The sequence below is a fragment of the Pleurodeles waltl genome, chromosome 2_2, assembly GCF_031143425.1.
Source record: "Pleurodeles waltl isolate 20211129_DDA chromosome 2_2, aPleWal1.hap1.20221129, whole genome shotgun sequence".
Lineage (NCBI taxonomy): Eukaryota > Metazoa > Chordata > Amphibia > Caudata > Salamandridae > Pleurodeles > Pleurodeles waltl.
The window spans coordinates 637,158,601-637,185,251 of record NC_090439.1 but is presented as its reverse complement, the minus strand read 5'-3'; the positions used below and the strand labels follow the sequence as shown (position 1 = coordinate 637,185,251).

Here is a 26,651-nt window from a genome sequence, read left to right as displayed (position 1 = left end):
CTGGTCAGGAAGAGCCAGAGGGGGAAGTAAAGGAAAATTCCAACCAGGCAGGCTCAGAGAGGCCTACTGATAATCCTGGGGAGGGTCCTTCCACTGATCTTTCCATCAACAAACCCCTTAGTGTAGCTGGGGTCACACACCAGTAGGGCTCCCTTCACACCTAGAGGCCAGGAAACTAGGGTTGGCTCCAGTTAGGGAAAGATCTGCCTCTGCCAATTCCCATGTTACTTCTGTCTCAGAAGTATCCCACACCTATAACCCTGAGGACCAGCCTTAGATAGGGAACTCAGAAAGCTGAGGTTAGAGGAGGCCAGACTGAGGCTACAGCAGCAACAGTTGGTCTTAGACAGGGACTCCCTGGCTGTGGAAAGGGAAAGGCAGGGGTTGGAGTTATTTACCCCTAGGTGGCAGCAGCAGTTTCAGGAATTCCAAAGTTAGGGAACTTACATTTGATTCCAGAAATCTGCACACAGTTGTTCCCCCTTACCAGGATGGGGATGACATCTATAAGTGGTTTGCTGAACTTGAGAGGGCCTGTAAAGTTCAGTGGGTCCCTCAAGCACAGTGGGCTGCTATCCTGTGGTTGTCTTTCACTGGCAAGGGAAGAGACAGACTCCCTATCGTCAGGGAGGATGATGCAGACAATTATCACATTATCAAAAGTGTACTCTTGGATGGTCCGGGCTTAACCACTGAGCAATATAGAATAAAGTTCAGAGAGATAAGAAAGGAGTCATCACAGGATTTGACAGACTTTGTAGACTGTTAAGTGAAGGCCCTAGAAGATTGTTTAAATGGCAGTAAGGTGACTGACTATGAAAGCCTATATGACTTAATTCAGAGAGAGCATATATTGAACAATTGTGTGTCTGATTTGTTGCATCAGTATCTTGTGGACTCAGATTTGACCTCTCCCCAAGAATTGGGTAAGAAGGCAGGCAAATGGGTCAGAACAAGGGTGAGCAGAAAAGCTCATATAGGGGGTGACAAAGACAGGAAGAAGAAGGGTGGTAAGTCTCATGACAAGGGTGGGGACAAAGATAAAACATCATCAGAGTCTTCATCAGGCCCACAAAATTCCTCTGGGGGTGTTGGGTCCAACTCCTCTTCTCCCAATCAGAAAAAGCCATGGTGTTATTAATGTAAAATAAAAGGCCACTAGTCAAGTGACCTCACTTGTCCAAAGAGAAACACCAAGCCTCCCACCACCACTGCTTCCACTAGTGCAATAGCAGTGGTGGTAGGAAGAACACCACAAATAGTCAGTCAAAGGGTGTAGCTGGGCTCACTTTTGGTAATGTAGTGGAGGTTGATCTAGTTAGGGAGACCACTGAGGCTGCTGTAGTCTCTGATGGTGGCACTGACCATGCCACCTTAGTTGCTTGTCCCCTTAATATAGATAAGTACACGCAACTACCCCTAATAAATGGTGTTCAGGTTGAGGCCTAGAGGGACACAGGTGCCAGTGTCACTATTGTGATGGAGAAATTGAGAAACTGGTAGCCCCTGAGCAACACCTACTTGGTCATCAGTACCAAGGGACAGACGCCCATAACAACACTGTTAGCCACCCCATGGCTGTTGTGAATCTCGTCTTGGGGGGGGGGGGAGGTTACTGGCCCAAAGAAAGTTGTGGTATCCACTGACTTACCTGTAGAGTGTCTCTTGGGAAATGATTAGGAGACTTCAGCTTGGGCTGACGTGGAGTTGGAGGCTCATGCAGCAATGCTGGGCATTCCAGGGCATATCTTTGCTCTTACCAGGGCTCAGGCCAAGAAGCAAAGAGGACAGGGAAACTTGGACCCTGGAACAATGGACCACGTTCTCCCAAAAACTAAGGGTAGGAAGGACAGACCCTTGTCCACTATCCCTCCCTCTCCAGATGATTCCCCTTTTGATGAGGAGGAGTCTACTCCCTGTGCAGAACCTACACCAGAGGAGCTTGAAGCTGACACAGCTGAGCTTTTGGGTGCAGGGGGGCCTGCCAGGGAGGAACTGAGTGTGGCATAGCAGGCCTGTCCCACACTAGAGGGTCTCAGATAGCAAGCTGTCAAACAACAGAATGGGGATGTCAATTAAGCCCATAGAGTTTACTGCGAGAACAATCTCTTCTCTACTGAGGCAAGGGACCATAAACCTGGTGCCACCAGAAGACTGATCATCCCTTTACAGCATAGGGAATTCCTCATAACTCTGGCACATGACATTCCTTTGGCTGGACATTTGGGGCAAAGTAAAACATGGGACAGACTTGTTCCCCATTTTCACTGGCCTCATATGTCAGAGGACACTAAGGAGTTTTGTCGCTCCTATGTCACCTGCCAAGCCAGTGTCAAGACTGGTGGCACCTCAAAATCCCCCTTAATCCTACTGCCAGTGGTTGGGGTGCCCTTTGAGAGGGTAGGGATTGATATTGTTGGCCCCCTTGACCCTCCTACAGCTTCTGTCAATAGATTTATCCTTGTGGTATTGGGACAATGCCACAAGGTATCCAGAAGCTATCCCCTTAAGGACCACTACAGCACCTGCAGTGGCAAAGACCCTCCTGGAAATATTTTCCAGGGTGGGTTTTCCAAAGGAAGTTGTATCAGACAGAGGTAGTAACTTCATGTCTGCGTATCTCAAAGCAATGTGGAAGGAGTGTGGTGTAACATACAAATTCACCACCCCTTATCATCCACAAACAAATGGATTGGTTGAGAGGTTTAATAAAACTCTCAAAGGCATGATCATGGGACTCTCTGGGAAACTCAGAAGGAGATAGGATGTCCTCTTGCCATGCCTCCTTTTTGCCTACAGGGAGATACCACAAAAAGGAGTGGGCTACAGCCCATTTGAGCTCCTCCTTGGTCACCCTGTTAGAGGTCCCCTTGCTCTTGTGAAGGAGGGTTGGGTGCAACCTTTAAAAACCCCTAAACAAGACATTGTGGACTATGTACTTGGCCTTAGATCCAGAATGGCTGAGTACATGAAAAAGGCCACTAAAAAACTTCAGGCCAGCCCAGCGCTCCAAAAGCAATGACATGACCAGAAGGCTGTCTGACTGAGTACCACCCAGGACAGAAGGTGTGGGTATTGGAGCCTGTGGCCCCAGGAGCACACCAGGACAAATGGAGTGCACCCCATCTCATTGTGGAGAAGGAAGCTGAGGTCACCTATCTGATGGACCTGGGCACTGCCAGAAACCCCCTTAGGGTGCTTAATGTCAATCACCATAAACCTTACTATCATAGGGCTGATTTAACCATACTCATGGCCACAGATGAGGGACAGGAAGAAGAGAGTGACCCTCTCCTTGACCTCTTCTCCAACACTGAAGCTGATTGCTTAGTGGAAGGAGTGGTGCTTGCAGACTGCCTCACTGCAGAGGGAGGACTGCAAAAAAACCCTAGGACAAATTTCTGACCTCTTTTCCCTCATACCTGGTACAACTAACTGGTGTGAACAGTCAGTTGATACTGGAGACAGTTTGCCTGAAAAAAGTAAGATTTATAGGCAGCCTGACCATGTCAGAGATTGCATTAAATCTGAGGAGCAGAAAATGTTAGACCTGGGAATTATTGAGGCCGCTGATAGCCCCTGGGCCAGCCCAGTGGTGCTTGTCCCCAAACCTTATTGCAAAGAAGGAAAGAGAGAAATGAGGTTTTGTGTGGACTATAGAGTACTTAATACTGTAACCAAAACAAATGCTCACCCTATGCCCGGGGCTGATGAGCTCATAGATACACTTGCTTCTGCCAAGTATCTAAGCACCTTACCTTTGATATGACTGCAGGGTATTGGAAGATCAAGTTATCAGAGGATGCAAAAGCAAAAACTGAATTTTCTACCATAGGAGGACATTACCAATTCACCGTTATGCCCTTTGGTTTGAAAAATGAATCTGCCACTTTCCAGAGGCTGGTGAATACAGTCCTCCAAGGTTTGGAAGCTTTTAGTGCAGCATACTTAGATGACATTGCTGTATTTACCTCCACCTGGAATGACCACCTGGGCCACCTATGGAAAGTTTTGGAGGCCCTGCAAAAGGCAGGCCTAACTATCAAGGCTTCAAAGTGCCAGATAGGGCAGGGGAAAGTGGATTCTCTGGGCCACGTGGTAGGTGGAAAACAGATTGAACCACTACAGGGGAAGATCCAAACCATTATGGACTGGGCTCCCCCCACTACACAGACCAAGGTCAGAGCCTTCTTTGGTCTCACTGTGTATTACAGGAGGTTCATTAAGAATTATGGCTCCATTGTTGCCCCTCTTAATGACCTCACCTCAAAGAAAATGCCAAAAAAAGGTATTATGGACAGCCAGCTGTCAGAACGCTTTTGAGGAGCTTAAGCAGGCCATGTGCACTGCACCTGTCTTGAAAAGCTCAAACTACTCCAAAAATTGCATTGTCCAAACAGATGCTTCTGAATTAGGGGTAGGGGTAGGGGCAGTACTATCACAACTTAACTCAGAGGGCCAGGATCAACCTGTTGCTTTTATCAGCAGGAGGTTGACCCCTAGAGAAAAGCGTTGGTCTGCCATGGAGAGGGAAGCCTTTGCTGTGGGCTGGGCCTTGAAAAAGCTGAGATCCTACGTGCTTGGGACTCACTTCATTGTTCAAACAGACCACAAACCTCTATTATGGCTTAAACAAATGAAAGGTGAAAACCCTAAATTGTTGAGGTAGTCCATTGCCCTACAGGGGATGGACTTTACAGTGGAACATAGACCTGGGAGTACCCACTCCAATGCAGATGGACTCTCCAGATATTTCCACTTAGACAATGAAGACTCATCTGGGCAAGGTGGCCTTATTTTCCCTCGTTTGGGGAGGGTTATGTAGGAAAGTACCATCTTTCTTGGCATGTTACCCCAATTTTTACCTGTATATCAGTATGTTTTTGCCTGTCTCACTGGGATCCTGCTAGTCAAGACCCCAGTGCTCATAGTGTGTGGCCTATTGTGTGTGTTGTGAATAGTGCTTAACTGTGTCACGGAGGCTCTGCTAATCAGAAGCTCAGTGCTTATGCTCTCTCTGTTTTTAAATTTGTCACTATAGCGACTTCATTTACCAATTTCAATTGGCACACTGCACCCCCTTGAAAGTCCCTAGTATATGGTACCTAGGTACCCAGGGCATTGGGGTTCCAGGAGATCCTTATGGGCTGCAGCATTTCTTTTGCCATCCATAAGGAGCTCAGACAAACCCTTTCACAGGCCTGCCATTGAAGCCTGTGTGAAACAGTGCACACATTATTTCACAGCCATTTTCACTGCACTTAAGTAACTTATAAGTCAGCTATATGTCTAACCTTAATTTACTGAAGGCTAGGTGAAAAGTTACTAAGTGTGAGGGTACCCTTGCACTAGCAAAGGTGCCCCCACACAGTCCAGGGCCAATTCTCCTGACTTTGTGAGTGCGGGGACGCCATTACACGTGTGCACTACATATAGGTCAATACCTATATGTAGCTTCACAATGGTAACCCCAAATATGGCCATCTAAGGTGTCTAAAATCATGGAATTGTCCCCCCATTCCAAAGCTGGTATTGGGGAGCCAATTCCATACATCCTGGGGGCTCCACCATGGACCCCTAGTATTGCCAAACCAGCTCTCTGAGGCTTGCACTGCAGCTACAGCTGCTGCCACCTCACAGACAGGGTTCTGTCCTCCTGGGGTCTGACCAGCTCAGTCCCAGGAAGGCAGAACAAAAGCATTTCCTTTGGGAGGAGGGTGTTAGTCCCTCTCCCTTTGGAAATAGGTGTTACAGGCTGGGAGGGGTAGCCTCCCCTAGCCTCTGGAAATGCTTTGAAGAGCACAGATGGTGCCCTCCTTGCATACACCAGTCTACACCAGTTCAGGGACCCCCAGTCCCTGCTCTGGCATGAAACTGGACAAAAGAAAGGGGAGTGACCACTCCCCTGTCCATCCCCACCCCAGGGGTGGTGCCCAGAGCTCCTCCAGTGTGTCCCAGACTTTAGCCATCTTGTTTTCCAAGGTGTGGGGACACTCTGGAGGCGTCTGAGTGGCCAGTGCCAGCAGGTGACGTCAGAGACACCTCCTGATAGGTCCATACCTGATAAGGTAGCCAATCCCCCTCTCAGGGCTATTTAGGGTCTCCCCTGTGAGTTTCTCTTCAGATTCTACTTGCAAGTTTCCAGCTGGAATCCTCTGCAACTACTACTTCATCCTCTGACCTCAGATCGACCGCAGACTGCTGCAGGAACCGCTGTAACAGCAACAAAGTATTCAGAAGGGCTACTTTTCCTTTGCAACTTCAGCTCCAGCCAGCAACTGCAACAGTTTCCATGGTGTGCACGCTCTGGAGACTCCCTGTCTTCACCCTGCAGCAGAAGGACCAAAGAAATCTCCAGTGGAGTGACGGAGTCACTTCCCTGCTCTTGCAGGCACCTGGACTCCTCTCCTGGTGACGAGCGTGCTCCTTGGAACACAAGTGGTGGACCCCTTTGACACAGACTGTCCTAAGGTCCTGCTGTCCAAATTTGGAGGAGGTAAGAGCTTGCCTTCCCCGTTTGCAACAGTACCCCTGTGCACTGCATCATCTTCACCTCCTGAGGTCTCTGTGCACTATTTGCAAGAATCCTTCGTGCACAGCCTGGTCCAGGTCCCCAGCACTCTATCCTGCGATGCTCAACTCGCTGAGTTGTCCTCAGGTGGTGTGGGACCTTCTTTTGTAGTGCTGCAACAACTGCAGTTTGCACCTTCTTTGTCCCCGTGTCCAGGGACCTCTGTGGGTGCAGTCTTGTCATCTGTGGGTTCCCTCCAGTGTAGGGAGCCCCCTCTGCCTCCTCTGTCCGAGTTGAGGTTCCCAGGTCCCTCCTGGGTCCAGGCAGTGGCACTTTGATGCAAAACGCGACCTTGCTTGAACCAAGGTTTGTTGGACGAATCCAGCGCCGAAACTCACCTGCATCCAACATCTCTGCGTGGGAGATCCATTGCATCATGCAGAAATCCGCAGCCATCTTCCTTCTGTGCATTTCTGCAGGCTCCGTCCAAACGCTGACTCATCTTTTGCACCCTCTTCTAGGTTGGCAGGGGCTCCTGACCTTCCTGGAACTTCTTCCGACTTCTGGACTTGGTCTCCTCTCTTTGCAGGCCTTCAGGTCTAGGAATCAACCATTGGTTGTTTGCAGTCTTGCTTGGTTCTTGCAATAACTCTAATCTCGACTTTTAGTGTGTCCTAAGGAAACTCGCAGTACTTTACTCCTACTTTCCTGGGATCTAGGGTGGGGTATTTTAGTCACCTTGGTAGTTTTCCTACTCTCCCAGCGATCCTCTACACACTACACTTGTCTAGGGGCGAATTTGTGAGTTGCATTTCACTTTCTTAGTATATGGTTTGTGTTGCCCCTAGACCTATTTTCTCCCATTGCATTCTATACCATTTCCTATTGTTTGCACTATCCTATGTCTAATTACCTACCTTATTTTGGTGTCTAGTATATATTGTGTATAATACTTACCTCCTGAAGGAGTATTGCCTCTAAGATATTTTTGGCCTTGTGTCACCCAAGTAAACTACCTTTATTTTTTGTAACACTGAGTATTGTCTTTACTTGTGTATAAGTACTGTGTAACTCAAAGTGGTATTGCAGGAGCTTTGCAAGTCTCCTAGTTCAGCCTAAGCTGCTCTGCTTTAACTACCTCTATCAGCCTAAACTGCTAGAACACTACTACATTTCACTAATAAACGATAACTGGACCTGGTATAAGGTGTAAGTACCCAAGGTACCCACTACAAACCAGGCCAGCCTCCTATAGTTTGCTACCCTCCACAGTTCACCAAGTTGCACCTTAAAGTCCCCATGTACGTGGAGAAGGGAGCCGCATCTGTTGCCCCATTTTTCGTGGGGGGAGGGGTACCTTAGGAAGGTGAGGACAGTAGGTGGAAGTGTGGGTGTTTCTTAAATGTAATCAGGGACACTGGAACTATGTGAGTCTGCGACTACTGCTTTTTTCGCATGATTTTGAATTGGCTGCATTTCCTAGATAGTCCATCATCTGCTGCATTATCTGCAAATTTTAACAAAAAAATGATTGTAGCTGAAATAGATCAAAAGGTGCCTAAAATGTGGCCTCATTAGTTTGCACAGAGTGGAAGGCCTTTTGCACAGGTTAAATGGTCATCTTTCAGTTGCTCATCGGTGCTAATGAGGTGAAAACTTTGCCCAGACAGTATTACCATGTGTAACAAAATGACAGAATAATCTAGTAGTGCTAAAAAAAAAGTGGTACATTATGTTGCATAAATTGCCTTTTCTTGTCACATAATTTTGTCACCCCTGCCTCACACACGAGCACTTGTTCCACAGAGTTATAAGCTAATATTTGGCCAGGAACATTTTGTGGATAACCAGACCACGGCAATGTGCGTTCCGCAAGGCCTCACTTAAGACTATATTAATCAGATCTAGAGTTGCAAGGGTTTCTTTACATCCCTCGCCCCAACTCCCTGAAGCACGCAGCTCCCTGCTGCAGTGCCCACCGTGCTCTGTCAGATGCGTGGGATGGGCTGCTCTAGAGAGGGAAGCCTTTGCTGGGCCTGGCTTCCCCGTCAGCATCTCCCATTGATCACAGAGAAGAGCAGTTTGGCTGCTAAGCAACCCAATTGCGGCGCATCCAGGAGGCAGAGGAACTTCGGCGTTCACTGCAAACCACGCTGCGGCGTCAAGAAAGGCACGTCATCTTTTGCATTAGGTAACACCTCAGCTCTGTTTCTACCCCAACAACTGGCGTTCCTGGAGGGAGGCGGAAGCGGCCAGAGGTGGGTGCAACTGCGAAGTCGAAGTTGCTTTCCCAATATTTTAGATCTTGTAGTCTAGGATAAAAACTTGACATGTCGAAGAGGCTACTCTTTCTGGTGTGTTTGCTTCAGTCCACTGTCGAAACTGTTGTAGTGGAATACAAATATACCTTGTGATCAGGGCCGGAGCTAGGCATGGGTGGTGTAAGCAGCTACCTAGGGCCCCACGCTCTGTCCATCGACTTAGGGTCCTGCCCCAGCACACTTTATCCAGGCCACAGCACACCAGTCCTCTTGCTCATCTAATTGAGAACAAGGTGTCTCGTTGCAATTGTGCGGGTATGGGGGGCGTCACTTACTGCTGCGGCGTAGTGAACAGCCCTAAATGTGTCAGGCTTTAAACAAATTAGAGGGGCCTCGCACATTCCCTTTCTGTCCGGGGCCTCAAAACTCCTAGATCTGCCCTTGCTCGAGATCATGTACAAACTACAAACTTCACCCCTACCCAGAGCCATAACAATCACTCGCCTCCTCTCACAGACTTACCGCATATAAAGGCCTGGCGGCTCTATGATCTGTATACCACCACCCCCCAACCCTAACATCTAGAGATTACACCATCCTTCTGCAGACCTTTCTTCTGCACACCATAAGTCGCATAGCAGCCTTCACACAAACCACCGGCCGCTTTAGTATCCAGAGATTCTACAGCCACCCCTTCAGCTTGTTCATCTAGGCACTACACAGACCTCAAGCAGTTCCTTTAAATACACAGTACACCACACCCGGTGTGACTCTATCATCTAGGCAGCACACAGACGACTTACAGCCCTCTCATCTCCACACCATACCCCGTGTGACCTTATCATCAAGGCACGGACCAGACCATACATCCCTCTCATCAAACACACCACAGGACCTGTACCTCTTTCTTCCAGGACACCGTTCAGACTTCCTGCAGCCTTAATATTTAGAACCACCTCACACCCAATGCAGGTCACTCATCCACACACAGCACAGACTTCTAGAAGGAACCAAGAGCCCTATCACACTGACACGACACAAACCACCTGCAGCATTAGCATCTAGACACTACATCATACCCACTGCAGCGTTCTCATCCAGGCACCACAAACACCATTACAATCAGATTATGTAACCACCACCCCCTGCAGCCCCGTCTCCTTTGCAATGCACAGGCCCACCCAGCCCTCACATCTACACATTTCACCCACTGCAGCCCTATCACCCCAACCAACACGCACCCCTCTAGCCTTATTATCCACACGGAACCCACAGTTCAGATATCTAACTACAGTCTCTACAGCCATTTAATTCATGCGGTGCAATGGTCCATACATTCCTCAAGTCCACACACCACGCCGCTGTTTCCGTATCACTGATACAATATACAGACCCCCTATGGACCTATCACCTGTGGCCCAATGACCTAGCACACAGAATATCTCCAGCAACCCCCCCATCACCGCCGCCGACAGTCCTAACGGCTGCTCATCGTAGACCCCTTCACGTTATATCACCCAAACATCATCACATAGACCCCTTCCCAGTAACAGCTCTATTCTGTGCACAGCACAGAAAATCCCCCTAACGCTATGATTCACAGACTGTCTCACTGCAGATCTTCTATACACATACCACACACATATAACACACACAGCCCGCGCATTCACATACTACCAAGGTCTGTACACACCACCAAGGTATGTACACACCACGCCGGCTCCTGGCTACACACATTTTAAAAATATGGTTTAGTCACATTGTTGTGCCATTGAAAGTATTTGTATATACCTAATAATTCGCGTTTAGATCATTGCCTGCCTACAGTGCTGGGAAACCCTCGGTATGACATCTAGAACTTGGCCTGAAGCAAGCACATCAATACTCTGGTTTATTGTGCTGCGGCTCCTGCTTCCAGAGCATCCCTTTCAGCGTTTCCCACCCACACACAATCCGCCCACTCGAACTGCAGCTCTTGGACACACGGGGGTGGACTAGACGCCTCTGCTTGCTTGGCAGGAAGCTCTTCCGAGTGCCCCTGGTACTCCAGACGATGGCTTCTTGGCGCAGGTGTGCTGTTGCACAAATAACCGCTACGGGAAGCCCCGGTGGCTCTCTGGAAGCTGCTGCGGGCGTGCGTGCCTAGGTATGTGTCTGCACGCCGGAGACCTGATCACCCCGCCGGTACGGGTGAGCTCTCCGGCGGTGGATTCGGTGCTCTGGACTCATGCTCATATTTCCCAGCATGCCTTGAGGGCAGTGCGGTCAACGTTTACGGACTTTAGGGTCCGTGCTTCTTCCTGTGAGCTCTAGGTGCCCTGTGAGAAATGTTCCAGCACTATGGGGATCTGTTGACTTCCGCTGACATTCTATAAAATATATGTGTGGTGGAGGCAGCTTCAGCACCCTGCACAGCTCCAGGCGCGCCCTGCCGGGACGGGCTGGCCGTAAGGTCAGGACCCCGGAGAGTTCTGGTCTCTCCTGGAAGCACAGTTGGTGTTCACGTGCGCTGGCGGAAATGTCAGCGCGCGGACAGCTCCCGGTGTCTCGCGCCGGCCGCGATGCTGTGCTCAGCACTCTGGATAGCTCCTGCTGCGCCACACCACAGTTCAAAGGCAGCCCGAGTCCCACCACAACTCAGCACAGAGCACACTGGTCATCAGCCGGGACAATTGTACTTTTTATAACTCGGTTTTCAACACAGACGTTGTCCCACCTCTTCCAGTGTCCCAGGTCACTGCTTAGTCCTATCCGGCGCTGGCTCTCACCGCGGGAACCTTACACCCCAGCAGTGACTGCATACACAGCAGCAGATAAAGTATTTCTCGGAAAATTAGAAGAGGCTGGGCCGTGGCTTAGAATGGACGAATGTATTTGTTTGTGTATTTATTTTTGGTTTATTTATTTGCGGTTTTGTATAGCGCAGACTACATGAGTTCGCTGGAAGTCAGAACGCTTTACAGTGTAGTACCGCATAAGATAACCCAGGGAAGGCCGCGTTAACATATATACGAGTAATAGCAAAGCCACTTGGAAGTGTTGACCTTGAAAACAATCGCGCAGACGTCGACGGTAGCACAAATATGTGCATGTATAAACCGGATACTGGTTGTTCTAATAAACAACAACATAAACTGAGGATGAAGTTATGCGCGGACCTATAAGGACTCCAAGCGCAGTCAAGGCACGTCAGGGCATCATGTCCAAAAACACAAAACGGGTGGCATCATATCCAAATGTAGTTTAGTAGGGGCTGGGGTTGGAGATAACACTAGTGAGGAAGTAGGAGGGCAGATATAGAAGAAGCAGGGTCTGTGTTTATTGCTACGAATGGAATCAACATATCTCCGAAAATCCACACACTTTGGGCTAGAAAGCATAAAGTGATGGAGTCATGGGCAGTGGTTAATTTGTAAATGAACAAATACTGGGGCTCTAATTTTGCTCCAAAGCCTGCAGCTTGCACTGTCGAAGATGAGGGTGCCGAATACCATGATTGGGTGGTCTTGTTCTCATTCGTGCCTGTTTAATCCACCGCCAGACACTCCATGCCTTTTTGTCTCACTCTTGCAGGCTCTTTTTCATCCCTGCTTTCTTCCCTTGTAACTGTGTTTCGATCTTTCTCTTACACCTTCACTGCCTTTGTTGCATTTTTTTCTCTTGCTCTGGATCAAACTCTAATGAAGATAAATAACTACTGGTCCCAAAAAATGAGTGCTGGTGGGCCCCACCTGCAACCACCAGCTCAAGTTAAGCACTGGATGGGTCAGGAGACAAGTCATGGGAGGTGGAGTTACAGGGGGCCTGAATCATGATGAAAGGAAGTGTCATGAATAAAAGCAGAGTCAATGACTGTCAGCGTTTGGTCTGCCAATAGATATTCGTTATTTTTACAACTCTGTTCTAAAGAGTGTGATAAACAAATTATTCAGTAAAGCTGTCTGACTTACTGCAGAGATTAAATATACATTTTAAGTTAGTTTAGGGGCTTATAGTGCCTGTTGTAAATATTGATGTGTATTCTACAAGTCCTAGGGACTAATAATAGTATTACACACCCCTGACTGTCCCACATAACAGGCAGACAACTACGTATCTTACATAGGTGCAGTGTTTGAGACAATCATACAACTTTCAAATCACTTGTTCATCTCTTGTAATCTTGAGAAGTGGCATGCTCAGTGAATCTTTGTTTGACTTGAAGTGATAACTCTGGTGGCAAGGTGTGAGCTGTTTGACATCAAGCATCTGCCTCTAGTTAGATACTTTTGAAACAAAGGGGGTCCCTAATTGTCACTGAAATAAGTTATTTGCAGTGGGGAGCGAGATGAAGCTAATCCTACAGACACACTGCAAATGTTCAGGCATTGGTGCAAGGGCCAGGAGCTGACATCGCACGGGAGTGATTCCCAGCGACTGGCCCGGAAATAGCTCCCTCATGGCTACTAGAAGCGGAGTCCAGCCGGCTCCCGCTATATTTCAGCCTGTGTTTCCATGGCGCAGGGCAGTCTGTGTGCCCGCCTGTTGTCTGCTGCCCGTGTCTTACTGCCTCCTCTAGGGTTGCATCTTTGCTCCTGCAATGCTTTGCTATTTGACCCTGGGTGTGGGGCAGAGCCGTTCATAGAGCTCATAACTGGAGAAGGGAGCATTAAACTGGGACTCTCATAGGAAAACTTGCATTGAAGAGTTGATGTCTGCACCTCGTAAGGTCTATACAGGCATAGCGGCTTGCACGTACCCGAGAGCCTGAGAAGAAAAGACCGCCTCGGAAGCATTTCCTCTCGTGGGTCTTTGTGCAGAGCTCGTAAAGTAGGCAGGCCTAATTAACTGATCTATTTGCAACGCCGAGATTTATCTCAGTATCCAGGGAGCCCTGCTTCCAGCTCCGGTGTAATTAGAGGAAGTGACGACAGTGTTATTTCTCTGTCCGTGCAATGTTTCCTCTCCCGCTGGAGGGAATGTTGCATTGCCATCTCGCGCGAAATATTGTCTTCCTGATAGCCTAGGAGCGCGGGGAGGAAACGAGAGGGCGAGGGATTCTAGCGTGTTACCCGGGACTGGAGGTCCCTTCTGAGCCTGTGTTCGAGACCCAGAAGGGGCAGAAAGGGCTTCATTCGCAAGCCCCAGTAAACAGATTTTAAAAGACTGCAGCCGCAGGCTGTGACGAGCCGCGTTAAACATCTCACTGCAGGCGGTACTAGCAGCCACTCCAATGTGTGCAATAAATACAAAAGAACGGGGACAATAATTCCAAGGAGCGGCGACTGACCCAGCTCCAACACACATACTCACCATGGGAAGAGGGAGGCGTTGGAGGATGGGTTTGCAGATATGCCAGCAGACAGATACGGATAGATGTAAAAAAAGGCAGATAAACTGTCAGAAAGGAAAACAGCTGACCAGCCAGCTATCTGGCCTGCTTGGGTCTAGCTGGCCGGCTCTCCAGCTGACTGGGTGGGCTGGCTGGTTCTTGTTGGCTGGCTGGTAGACAGACTGAGAGATAGATAGATAGATGGATAGATTGTTTTATTGCAGTCACTATTTTGACAGGAAAGTTTCTCAAGTGTGGTATCACATGTTCCTCCAAATCTGAAGTAGGGCGACTCTTGAGATTTCTGGCAGATTAAAGCAAGTGAAAAAAGAATAAAACATAGGGAAATTATAAGAAACTTGGTTGTTGGTTGACTGGGCTTTGAGCCCTCGTCAAGCAGCAACCACAATCCTTGTCAGGGCAAGGCACAAAGAAACCCCAAATTAACCTGTGCTCATCCTCTGGGGCTTGACACAGAGCACTCAGGCTTAACTTAGAGGCAATGTGTGAAATATCTGTGGAATACATCAAACAATAAAACAGTGATAACACCACACAGAAAGATTCCCACACCAGGTTAGGAAAACAGAGCAACATTTAATAATTAAAACAAAACCAAAACAACAGAAATCCAATCAGTAGATCGCTAGGTATGAATTGTTAAAGAATAAACTGTAGAATAGCACCTAAAAGGAATAAAGCGTCAACTGGGGATAGCTGGTCGGGCCGGACTGGGACAAAGTCACAAGTGCAGGCAGACCGTGAAAGAGCACGGGCCACCTACAGGGACCCAGTTAGGCTTGCTGTACAGAAGAACCTTTATTCGTGATTGGTGGAGCATTGCATGGACCCGCATTGAAGATACGTTGTGCAGCCGAAGCAATCCATAAGTTCAGAAATGCAGTTGCATCGATGTTGAGGATCCTGTTGACAGGGCTTGCGATGCGAAGGCAGGTGTGGGTGATGCGATGTGCAGGTGAGGTGATGCGTCAATTTTGAAGAGTGATGAAGCTTCTAATGCAGTGGATTCATTATTGTAGAGACTGCCATTGATGAGAGATGCAAGGATTTCCTCTGGAGAAGTGTCATACAGTGGTGGTTTCAAAGGTGTTTCATCGGACCCAAGATGGGGGTTGCAGCAGCAGACCAGGACTTTTGTGACTGGTCTAATCCACGCAGCAATTGTGATGCACTGGTCCTGCTTAGGGATGTGCAGTCCACAGAGAATGTGTATCAGTCCTGCTTGGGGATGCACTGCTCAGCAGAGGTGATGCATCAGCCTTAGGCCCACTCCCAAGAGTTCGTGACTAGGGTGGCACCAATTGACAGGGCAGACTCACCAATGGAAGAATCAAGGTGAAGAAGCAGGGTTGTTGGTAAACTTGTTATGTCCCTGAGACTTCAAATCTGGAGGCCAGCCAACTAGCCTTTGGAGTCACTCTAAGTTCAAGAGAGGTGCAGGTCCAATCCTTCTCACCCAAGCAAGAGGGCAGCAGACAACAAGTCAGCGCAGCAGAGCAGGAGTCCAGCAGAGTACAGTCTAGCAGAGAGGCAGTCCTTCAGCAGCACAGCAGTCCTTCTTCCTGAAGACTTTAAAGACAAGCTTTTGAAGTACACAGATGTCCTGCAGTACCTGCCCTGATTTCAGACTAACTGCAGGGGGTATGCAGCCCTTTCTGTGGGGGAAGGATACAGCTTTTTCAGGGATAAGTGAGGCTGTGCCCAGCTCCTCCCTCCCATCCTGCTAGTGATGGTCCATTGAGACACACCTACGCTGCCATTGTGTGTGGCTGTCTAGGGGGAATGCACAGAGCCCAATTGCCAACTACACAAAGTCATGTGACCAGAGACAGGCTGCAGGCACCAAATGGCTAAGGCAAGAAAATGGCAACTTTATAAAAGTGTTGTTTTCAGAATTGCATTTCAAAATCCAACTTTACCTTAAGTTGTGATTTTACATTGTGACTCCATAGACACCAAACTTGATTGAGGGCTCTCTTCCCATTTAGAAATCATACTTATAAAGTGTAATAAGGCAACTCTAATGTTATCCTATGGGGAGAGAGGCCTTGCAGTAGTGAAAAACAAATGTAAGTGTTTTTTACTATGAGGACATATAAAACTTAAAAGTACATGTCCTACTTTTTAAATACATTGCACCCTGCTGGCTCGGCTGTCCAGGGCCTAGCCTAGGGGGTGACTTATATGTATTAAAAAATAATATATAGGTATATAGGCCTGGCAAAAGGTTTATTTTGCCAGGTTAAACTGGCAGTTTAAAACTGCACACACGGGCTCTGCACTGGAAGGTCGAAGACATGTTTAAAGGGCTACTTATGTAGTTGACGCAAACAGTTCTGCAGTCCCTCTAGTAGCATTTAATTTACAGGCCTCGGGGACACATAGTACCACTTTGCTAGGGACTTACAAGTAAATTAAATATGCCAGTTGGGATAAGCCAATATTACCATGTTTAGAGGAGAGAGCACAAACACTTTAGCCCTGGTTAGCAGTGGTAAAGTGTGCAGAATCCTAATACCAGCAAAAACAATGTCAGAAAAAAGTGGAGGATGAAGGCAAAAGGTTGGGGAGAAGACAACTCTAAGGCTGAAAGGTCAAACAGAAATTATGAAAATGTGATATACCTTTCACCTGGTGTAATCTGTTGCAGTGTGTTGCTTTATCACAGTGTGATGTGGTACATTGTTTTGCTTTAGGAATATATGACTGCTGTAATGTGCTGCTTTAGTAAAATATCTGCTGACTGATGTAACGTGTTGGTTTAGTAATATATCTCTATGCTGATGTAGTGTGGTGCTTTGCATTGCTTCATCAGCTGTTAAAGTGTGGTGCAATGTGTTACCTTATCAGCCGGTGTAGTGTGATGCAGTGTATTGCTTTAGTGATACATTTACAGATCCATGTAGTATGGTGATGTGTATTACTTTATCAGCCAGTGTAATGTTGTACTGTATGTTGCCTTAGCTGGTGTAGTATGGTGTTTTCTGTGTGCTACTCTAGTGACATTTCTATAGGCTGGTGTAGTGTGGTGATGTGTGCTGCTTTATCAGCTAGAGTAGTGTGGTGCTGTGCACTGCTTTTTTGAGATAGCTATAGGCTGAAGTAATGTGGTGCTGTATGTTGCTTTAGTGATCATCTATAGGCTGGCGTAGTTTGGTCTGTGTTGCCTTAGTGATATATCTATAGGCCAGTGTAGTCTATATGGCTATATGCTGATGTAGAGTGGTGCTGGCTCTAGCTTTACTAACCAGTGACAAATGGTGCTGTTTTTTGCTTTTGTGAGATATCTCAATGTAGGTGTAATGCTATGTTGAGTGTTGCTTCAGTGTGATACCTATAGGTCAATGTAGTATGTTGCTGTGTGTTGCTTTACTGATATATCTATATGATGGTATAGTTTGGTACTGTGTGTTGCTTTTCTGATATGTCTATCTGCTGATAGAAAGTGATGCTTGTTGCTTTATCAGCCCATGTAGTGTGGTGATGTGTTTTGCATAGTAACATATCTATAGGCCAATGTAGTATGGTGCTTTCTATTGCATTATCAGCAAGTGTAGTGTTGTGATTTACTTGCTTTAGTGCTATATCTATAAGCCGTTGTAGTGTGGTTTAGTGATATATACATAGGACTATGTAGTGTGGTGCTATGTGTTGCTTTAGTGATATATCCATATGTCTGTGTTGTGTGGTAGCTATGTACTATTGGACTGTGTCACTTTGTGTTGCTGTATGATCAGGGGTTTTGTGGTACTGTGAGTTGCTTTAGTCATACATCTTTAGATTAGTGTAGTGTGATGTTCTGTTGCTTTACCGGCCACTGTAGTGTGGTGCTGCATGTTGTTTTAGTGTTGCATCTAGAGGCCATTGTAATTTGGTGCTGTGGTTGCTTTTCTGGTATATCTATAAGTTGGTATAATGTGGTGCTATGTGTTGCTTAAGTGGTCTATCAATAGGACGGTGCAATATGGTGCTGTGGTTAGTTTAGTGATATATTTATAAGTCGGTGTAGTGTGGTGCTGTGTGTTGCTTTAGTGATGTTTCTATAGGCCAGTGTGGCTTGGGGCTGTTGGTTGCTTTATCAGCTGGCATGTTGTGGAATGTGATGCTTTAGTGATATATCCAGTACTTAATTTGAGATGGAGGTTTCAGGTGAGGTCCTCCAGAAATCATTTTTGGGGACCAGCACTTATTTTTCCTCATAAGCCTTTCGCTCACAGCAAGGAAGGGAAAACACAAAAAAGGGAAGAGACGAAATTGAAAAACAAAGATAGAAGTCAGGGAAAAAAAACTGCAGGAGTGATATAAAGATGTAAGGAATGTCTGGTGGTGGATAAAAGAGGACTGAATTGGAATCGAAACTAACCAGCCTAGATGTACAGCAACCCCTTCATTTGACATTGCAAGGTGTGGGCTTTTGAAAAATGCATGGGCATATCAATTAATATTTTACAAATTAAGCACTGCATACATTGGTAGGCTGGTGTAGTTTAGTGTTGTGTCTTGCTTTAGTATATCTGTAGGTCTGTATCGTTTTATATTATGTATTCTCTTAATGACATATCTATAGTCTTTTGTAATATGGTTTTGTGTGTTGCTTATAGTCAGCCATTTTAGTGTGGTGTTGTTGTATGTTGCTTCAGTAATATAGCTGTAGGCTAGCGTACGGTAGTTTTATGTGTTGTATTATCAGTCAGTGTGGCGTGTGGCTGTGTATTGCTTTAGTGATGTATGTATAGGCGGGTGTAATGTGGCGTTCTTTGTTACTTTAGTGATACATGTATAGGCTGGTGTAGTTCTGTGTGTTGCTTTATCAGCAGGTGTAGTGTGGTGTATTGCTGTGATTTGTATAGGTCGGTGTAATGTGGCGTTGTTTGCTAGTTTAGTTACACATCTAAAGGCTGGTGTAGTGTGGTGATGTGCGTTGCTTTTGTGATTTCCCTATGTGATGGTGTAGAGTGGTGTTTGTTGCTTTATCCGCCCGGTGGTATGGTACTGTGTGCTGCTTTAGTGATGTATCTCTAGGCCGGTGCAGTGTGGTATGGTACTGTGTGTTATTTTAGTAATGCATGTATAGCCTGATGTAGTGCGATGCTGTGTGTTGTTTTATCAGCAGGTGTAGTGCGGTGCTGTGTGTTGCTTACCAGCCGCTGTAGCCTGGTGCTGTGTGGTGCTCTATCAGCCGGTGTAGCGTGGTGCTGTGTGGTGCTCTATCAGCCGGTGTAGCGTGGTGCTGTGCGGTGCTCTATCAGCCGGTGTAGCGTGGTGCTGTGTGGTGCTCTATCAGCCGGTGTAGCGTGGTGCTGTGTGGTGCTCTATCAGCCGGTGTAGCGTGGTGCTGTGTGGTGCTCTATCAGCCGGTGTAGCGTGGTGCTGTGCGGTGCTCTATCAGCCGGTGTAGCGTGGTGCTTTGAGTTGCTTCAGGTCGGTGTATTTATTGATATACTTTGTTTTGGGTGTCCCCACTTTGCCGGCTGGCCTCCGCTTCTGAGCCATGTTGTGCGCATAGCTCCCTGCTGCCACTTTGAGGATTGCGTGGTGCGGCTCGTTTGAATGTTTCATAATATGTTGCGGATTAAGGTGAAAAAAATGAGTGTTGTGCCCGGCCGGGATGCCCGCGCTTCCGTGAAATGATCACTGTCTAGGGATTCGGCGAGGAGGGGAGATGCAGGCGGACTCTCAGAGAGCAGCGTGTAATCGCCCTCCCCGGCACTCGCGGCTCATTCCTCATCCACTCGCAGCGCGGCCACCCCACTAGCACTGCGCTCCCGCCAGCTGCAGCGCCCGGCGTCGGGGCTACCACCGCCCACCTCAGGGGCTCCGTGGAGAGGCCGACACCACTGAGGGTTACTCCAGGGCCACGAGGACACCCCGCAATCACCCCACACGCCCCCCGGACACATGCGTATGGAAGATGAGCAGCCCGTGCTGGGAGAGCCGCCCACCCTCGAGGGATGTGAGCCCGGCAAGGTTGCAGAGGGACCCCCAGCTGCCGACAGCCTGGGGGTAAGTACACTGATTGATGTGGCTGGGGATGGGGTACTTGGGCTGTGTGTAAGGTGGTCATACCTGTGAACGGCGACAGGAATCACCGCCGGGGGCTTTTTCCTACTGATTTCACGTGATGCTGTTGAAAGTCAGGGGCGGTCGGGTGGGATGTATTATTTCACCGTAAACACCATCTCCAGGGCGTGCTCTCGATAGGTTCGCACACAAAAGGCGATTCTCAAAGCGGTTCCTTTAGACTCAGAAGATAGTTGCACCCACCGCTTTATCACGGCTTATTTTCTTCTCGGATTCTCATACCTGTGTTGTGCCGATAACTTTATTTCAAATATCAGTTTGGGTGTTTCAGTCGCCTGCCTTGTCCGTACTGATTCTTTGCCACAGGTAAGCTCGTGCGCGGTTTGCCGCTGTGCTCAGAAGATGCCGCTCTTCTCCCCAGAGCCTCCGTCGGTGAGCGCGCGCGCCGGGCGCTGCTCCCACACGAGAGGTCCCTGGGTCTGTGGCGCTGCAGTGATTCACGTGTGTGCATGGGAACTTGAACTGACCTCAGTAAACTTCAGACTCTGAGCCGGCTGACCAGTATACCTCCAATATGTGAAGTCCATGAGGGGGAGTAATCAATGGGAAGTGCTGGTGAACTGAATTTCACAGCTGAAGTCTTTGCACATTATATATATCTTAGCAGCGGTGCATAAGGCTGCATGCATGTAGACACACTATAGAGGAAGGAGACACCATTATAAGTAAGGGGGGGGGGACCGCAGAAAGAACTACACTTCAAACACCAGCTAATGTAACGTTCTGGTTATAACGACTCACAATTATTGTACTTTAATATTAGCAAGCAATTATTTTGTGGCGTTGTATCCACTGGGACATTTTAAACACTGGACAGGATGTACAAAGCATTTTTTCCGGTCGCAAATAGCCCGATTCGCAGAATTGGATCATTTGTGACTGGAAAATGTATTTTCTAATGTACAAAATGTAAAATGTGATTCGGTTACTTGTTACCACATCGCATTTTGCATTTGCGATTCTGTATTTGGAAGGGGCATGTTTAGGGCGCCCCTTCCAAATACCAAATTGGTATGGTGCTCTTAAAAAATGAAACTGCAAAGTTTCATTATTCATTTATAGACGCACACCGTTTCCCTTCAAGGAAAAAGGGCTGTAATAAAAAAATAAAAAAAGTTTGCATTATTAAAAAACAATCACAGACATTGTAGTCTGCTGACCTCAGCAAGCCACTTTCACTGTGATGCCTACGATTCCTAATTAGTCTCAAATTGCGACCTTCCTCATTAATATGCATGATGTAGGTCTATTTGCGACCCACAAGGAATCACTAAAGAAATTCAAAAGAGTTTCATACATTAGGAATACCGATTTCCTAATTGTGATTCGGAAAGAATCACAATTAGGAAATCTGCTTTCCTAGTATGAGGCTACAGCGACATGGATAAGATATGTGTTTCTTAGGGCCAGATGTAGCAAAGGTTTTTACCCATTCTGTGTGTATGGGAAAAAGTGTTCGTACATATGACCCTTAGTTCCTTATTGCATCATCTAATTGATGCTGGGAGAAAGTTCCACAGTGCATGACCTACCACAGAGAAGCAACATCCTCCCTTCAGGGCAAGGTAGACTTTGGGGACCATTGGTGGCATCCTGAAAGAAAATCAGCTTTGGGATATTACACTTCATCTTTAATACCAGGAAGGCTGGCGTGAAGCCGGAGACACGTCTTTGTAATTGACAGAGTACCTTGAAGCCAATGCAGACCCGTTATAGCCAGTAGATGTATTTGTTGCTCATATACATGTACATAGGTGGTTTTATGCATGCCAGCAATCTTATTGTTGAGTTTATCAGTCTTTGTAGTTATGCAATTAATTTGGAGGTGAGCGTACATTAGTAAAAATGTCAGAAGTCCACATGACTGATTGTCAAGTGCCCCTCTTTCAACATTCTGGTTTAATCTTTATTACTGGTAGAATTTCTTTGAGGGTCATCATCTGTTAGAATATAAACATGTAGAGAGGGATAGCTTTCAAATGAAGCTCCAAGTTTCACGCTTACTCTGTGAGTGCCACGCGAGTAACAGTGATTGGAAGGAAAGGCAGAGGGCCTGATTCACAAAGGTAAACTTACACATTTGTGTATGTTTACAATTGTTTGCTATTCACAAAAGTATTTTACAGGTAGTATCTTTACGATTGTGGAGTCTCAACACATAAAAAAATAGAACAGTCCTTTGATCATGTCCTACAAACATGATCACACTTTTAAAGTTTAATGGGATCAAAAGACTTCGTATTGCCAGAGCACACTGCCAGCAAGCCAGAAAATCCAGAGTAGCTACTCAGTTTCCAGAATAAGTCACCACATAGTCTAGAAGCTTTTCGTGTTATGGTGCTGAGCCTGCATAGTTAATCATTGCAGCTGTGTTGCATTGATGTGCTGTCCCGAGCCACAGAGAAGTTTAGGGCCAGTGTGAGCCGCATGGCCAAATAAGCTGAAGTACTATATAGCCAAAATAAAGCAAGTCTTTTAAATTTTAAGATTTTTTGCACATCTTAATTAAAGGTTTCTGAGTGCCCAAATCATACTGACAAACCGAGGAACAACGATAGAAAAGTTTGCCCTCTCCCGCATAATACACAGAAACCTATAAAGGTAGATGGGTTATGACCAAGAACTCCATTCAAACATTTACATTATGATGGGTGGAGGGAATTGGACGTTTGCTAGACAGAAGTCACAAAGACAAGAAATGTCTCATTTCACTAAACTCCCAAATTACATGGGTGAAGGAGTAGGTTTCAAAGACCAGACACACAACACTGATAGAGGTATCAGAGAGCCACTTTATTGCTAGGAAAAGAAGGCATCAGGTTTGTGCTCTGAGGGTCAGTCTTGTGTATCTTACCTGGGTTTGTGAGCGGAATAGATACTGAGTAGTGCATTAGAAAGAATTAAAACACCGGCAACGTTTAATACCAGGAGGCATTTGGCCCCTATGTTGTTTTCTTTCTATCTGAAAAACGTTCCTTTAATTTTTCAAAACTTACAGAGATTTTCTCCTGCATTGAGCTATAAACCAATCCATACACTTCGGTATGCTGCAAAGTGATTGTTATTGACTTTACACAAGTCAACCTCAAACGAGGATTAGATGCTCTAACATGATGCTGTAACATTCGCCATCTAGCTGGGAGCTGGGCCAGGAGACATTAAAAAGGGTCTAGCTACATATATTTGAGTATTTTTTTTCCTGTGACTTTGTCTGATTCTTCACATGTACATCATTAATCTGCACAATCACAAGCTTTTGTAAATACTATTAAGGTTGTCTGTAAATCAGTGGGGGAAAGTCATATTTTATTTCTTTTGTGGGTTTACAGCTCAAAGATCTCACCAAGTCTAATGCAAAAAAAAAAAAAAAGTAGGCGGTGAAAAATGTTCTTTCCTAAATAAACTAGAGGGCAAAGTGCTGAGAAAACTTTTTTATCAAGGAAATTGGTGCTGCTTAAAGTAGTTTGTTTTGAACGAGGGCCAGCCAGGTGTTATTTTAATGCTCCGAGTGAGTCACTGGAAGCAATAATGAAGCAACAATTATCACGGAATACTTAGTCTAAATTTAGGTACAACTTTATCCTTGCCCTGTATCTATTTGATATGTCTCTATGTGATGTTTTATCACGTATTCTATGAATCAGATGGCACTGATCTTAATGAAAACAATTTCAGAAGTAAGCTTTTCAGGTGATAGTATGCATTGCATGAACTTATCCGCCTCTAAGATTGTGGTCGAAACAGCAAGTCCCAAAAAAGTAAAGATTACATTGGGGTGTTGAACAATCATAACATTTTGTGTTTTCATTTTTATTGAGGTCTAGATGTTTACCAGTTAAAACTGTCACGGAGAAGTCGGAAGAACTGAATATTGAACAATGTTTATGTCCATTGTATAATTTTTGGATACAGATTTTAAAACATGTTTTATTTATAAGCCAGGCCTTCACAATGTTTGTCACAAATTATTATGTCCAATATTTATCTGTAACAGGATAATAACTTCAAAAGGTTCGTCGTCTTACATCTCAAATGGGGACAGCTAAAATGTTTTTATTTGCTTTTTTTCAAATCCTTTCTATTAATATTTTGATTCCTTTCTATAAACATATTGAATTCGTATAATGCACGTCCTTTGAATGATGTGTTGCAATTTTTAGTTTGTTGATCTCTTTTGAAGTCATGAATAATCTGAACGTAAACTATTTAGCTTGTCATTTGGCATATATTATGGGAGACTAACTGTAAATGATTTCTTGAGACAAGAAGTTTACAATGTTGTGGTAGAAGAACAAATTATTTTCAGAATGAAAAGATGTCCCAGGATCTTTATAGTAAAATGAGAGCGAAAGGAATGAACTCCTTAATTTCGTTTGAATTATTAAGTGAGAGTGTTTCTTTGTATAGATCAAGGGTCAATCACCCTCCCGACAGGCAAGATTTGATTTTATGATCTGTTTTAAAGTGGCAACAGAATGAGGCACAACCTTCGTCGTTTGATTAAAGACACATTTACTTCTACAGGGGGTGCACAAGCCAATAATTCAATTTCTTAGAAATTGCTTTTTCAAAGTACAAGAAATATTTTTTCAAACAGATTTAAAGATTGGCTTTGAAGAAGAAAAGTGTGTGTAATAGGATCGATCAATGAGTAACTCGTCAACTTCAGATAGGAAATATGAAGACCACAGTTTGGCCTTGTAAGAAAGTGGAGTATTACTTGGAGTGAGTGACTGCCCACCTCAAGCAACAATAACACTTCCTGCTAGTTTGAACTCTCAAATTCCCCAAATTAACCCAAGCTCAACCCTGTGGTAGCTGTGGCACAGAGCAAACAGGCTTAACTTAGAGCAACGTGTAAAGTATTTATGCAGTATGAATTCAGCAATAAGGTAAAAACACCAAGCAATACAAATTTCAAACAGAATTAGAAAAATAGAGTACAATTTTATAGTGGCACCAAAACACCGAAAATCCAATAAGGGGAACCGGATAAATGATTTTAAAAAGTTTTAATTAAAAATAGTGGAAAAAACAAACCGCCAATGATAGTCATTTGTCGTAGTAGACCTGAACCTAGGCAAGATTTGAAGCCAGCCACATTAGAGCCCGAATCGGATATACCAAGTGAATTGATCCTAGTGAAAATCTGAAAGTCTAAAGTTCAAAGAAGTTTCTAAGACCAACCTCAGAAAGGGTCTTTGTCACTTTTTGGAAGAAAAGTGTTGACATTTTTCTAAGTTCTAATGCAAAATGGAACTTTGCTACTTTTTGAAAAGAAAAATCTTCCCTGCACATGACACCACTGAAATTGTAGCTGCCCCAAAGAACCAAAGGCAGATACCTGAAGCAGGTTGGTCCCGCTGGTGCTCTAGAGCAGTGGTTCCCAAATTTTGACTTCTGTGGACCCCCACTTTATCATTACTGGAACCCGGGGACCCCCACTGACTCCTTATTGGAATCCAGGGACCCCCCCAAATGAGTCATTACTGAAAGCTGGGGACCTAATCTTTTGATATGATATAATTTTCTAAGCAGTCGCGGACCCCCTGAGGATGCTTCACGGACCCCCAGGGGTCCCCGGACCACAGGTTGGGAACCACTGCTCTAGAGCTTTGAAGGTGTCTCACTGAAACATTTCTAAGGGCCAACACAGAATGAGCATTAGGGCCTGATTTAGACTTTAACGATGGGTACTCCATCAAAAACGTGACAGGCGACCTGCACTTTATTGCAAGTGCCAATTTCACAATGCAATGTGTTCGCACATTAAGATACCTTCAGAAACATAAAAATCAAGAAAATACAATTAAAATAATAGATGGACCAACTAAATAACAGAGTCCTAGATGAATGAAGAAAAATAAGGATTTATTACAGAATTCAAAATTGAAGACGTGCTGTTTAAATGCCATAAAGGCTCTGTTGGACTTGGCCTTCTCTCTGTAGGGTCATCCACAAACATTTTGCTTTCACCCTTCTGCTTTCTGAACCAGTGTTTGTTAGCTTTTAGGACTTTGCACACTTTATCACTGCTAACCAGTGCTAAAGTGCTTGTGCTCTCTCCTTTAAACATGGTGAAATTGGCTTACAACCAATTGGCACATTTAATTTACTTGTAAGTCCCTAGCAAAGTGGTACTACGTGTACCCAGAACCTGTAAATTAAATAGTACTTTTGGGCCTGCAGCACTGATAGTGCCACTCACTTAATTAGCAGTTTAAACATGTCTCAAGTCTGCATTGCAGCCTGTGAGTACAGTTTTCATCTGCCATTTCAGCCTGGTAAAATAAATCATTTGCCAGGCCTAAACCTTCCTCTTTAATACATGTAAGTCACCTCTCTGGTAGGCCCTAAACAGCCCGTAGAACAGGGTGCACTGTATTTAAGAAGTTGGACATGTACTTTTAACTTTTCCATGTCCTGATAGTGAACAGCTCTTAAATTAATTTTTCACTACCGCAAG

General features: G+C 45.8%; 1 protein-coding gene across 2 annotated transcripts in view; it reads left to right on the top strand.

Annotated features, from left to right (window-relative positions):
• Nucleotides 1-26,651, top strand: part of RGS20 (regulator of G protein signaling 20) — a 423,936-nt gene that overhangs the window by 14,981 nt on the left and 382,304 nt on the right. Inside the window, exon 1 of one of the 2 annotated variants that reach the window (XM_069220175.1) lies at nucleotides 19,843-20,107. The exons of the other annotated variant lie outside the window; for it this stretch is intronic. Coding sequence (XP_069076276.1) covers nucleotides 20,003-20,107 — 105 coding nt within the window. The 5' untranslated portion in view covers nucleotides 19,843-20,002. Of the gene's footprint in view, nucleotides 1-19,842; nucleotides 20,108-26,651 lie in introns of those variants that run through there. 2 annotated transcript variants of the gene reach the window in all.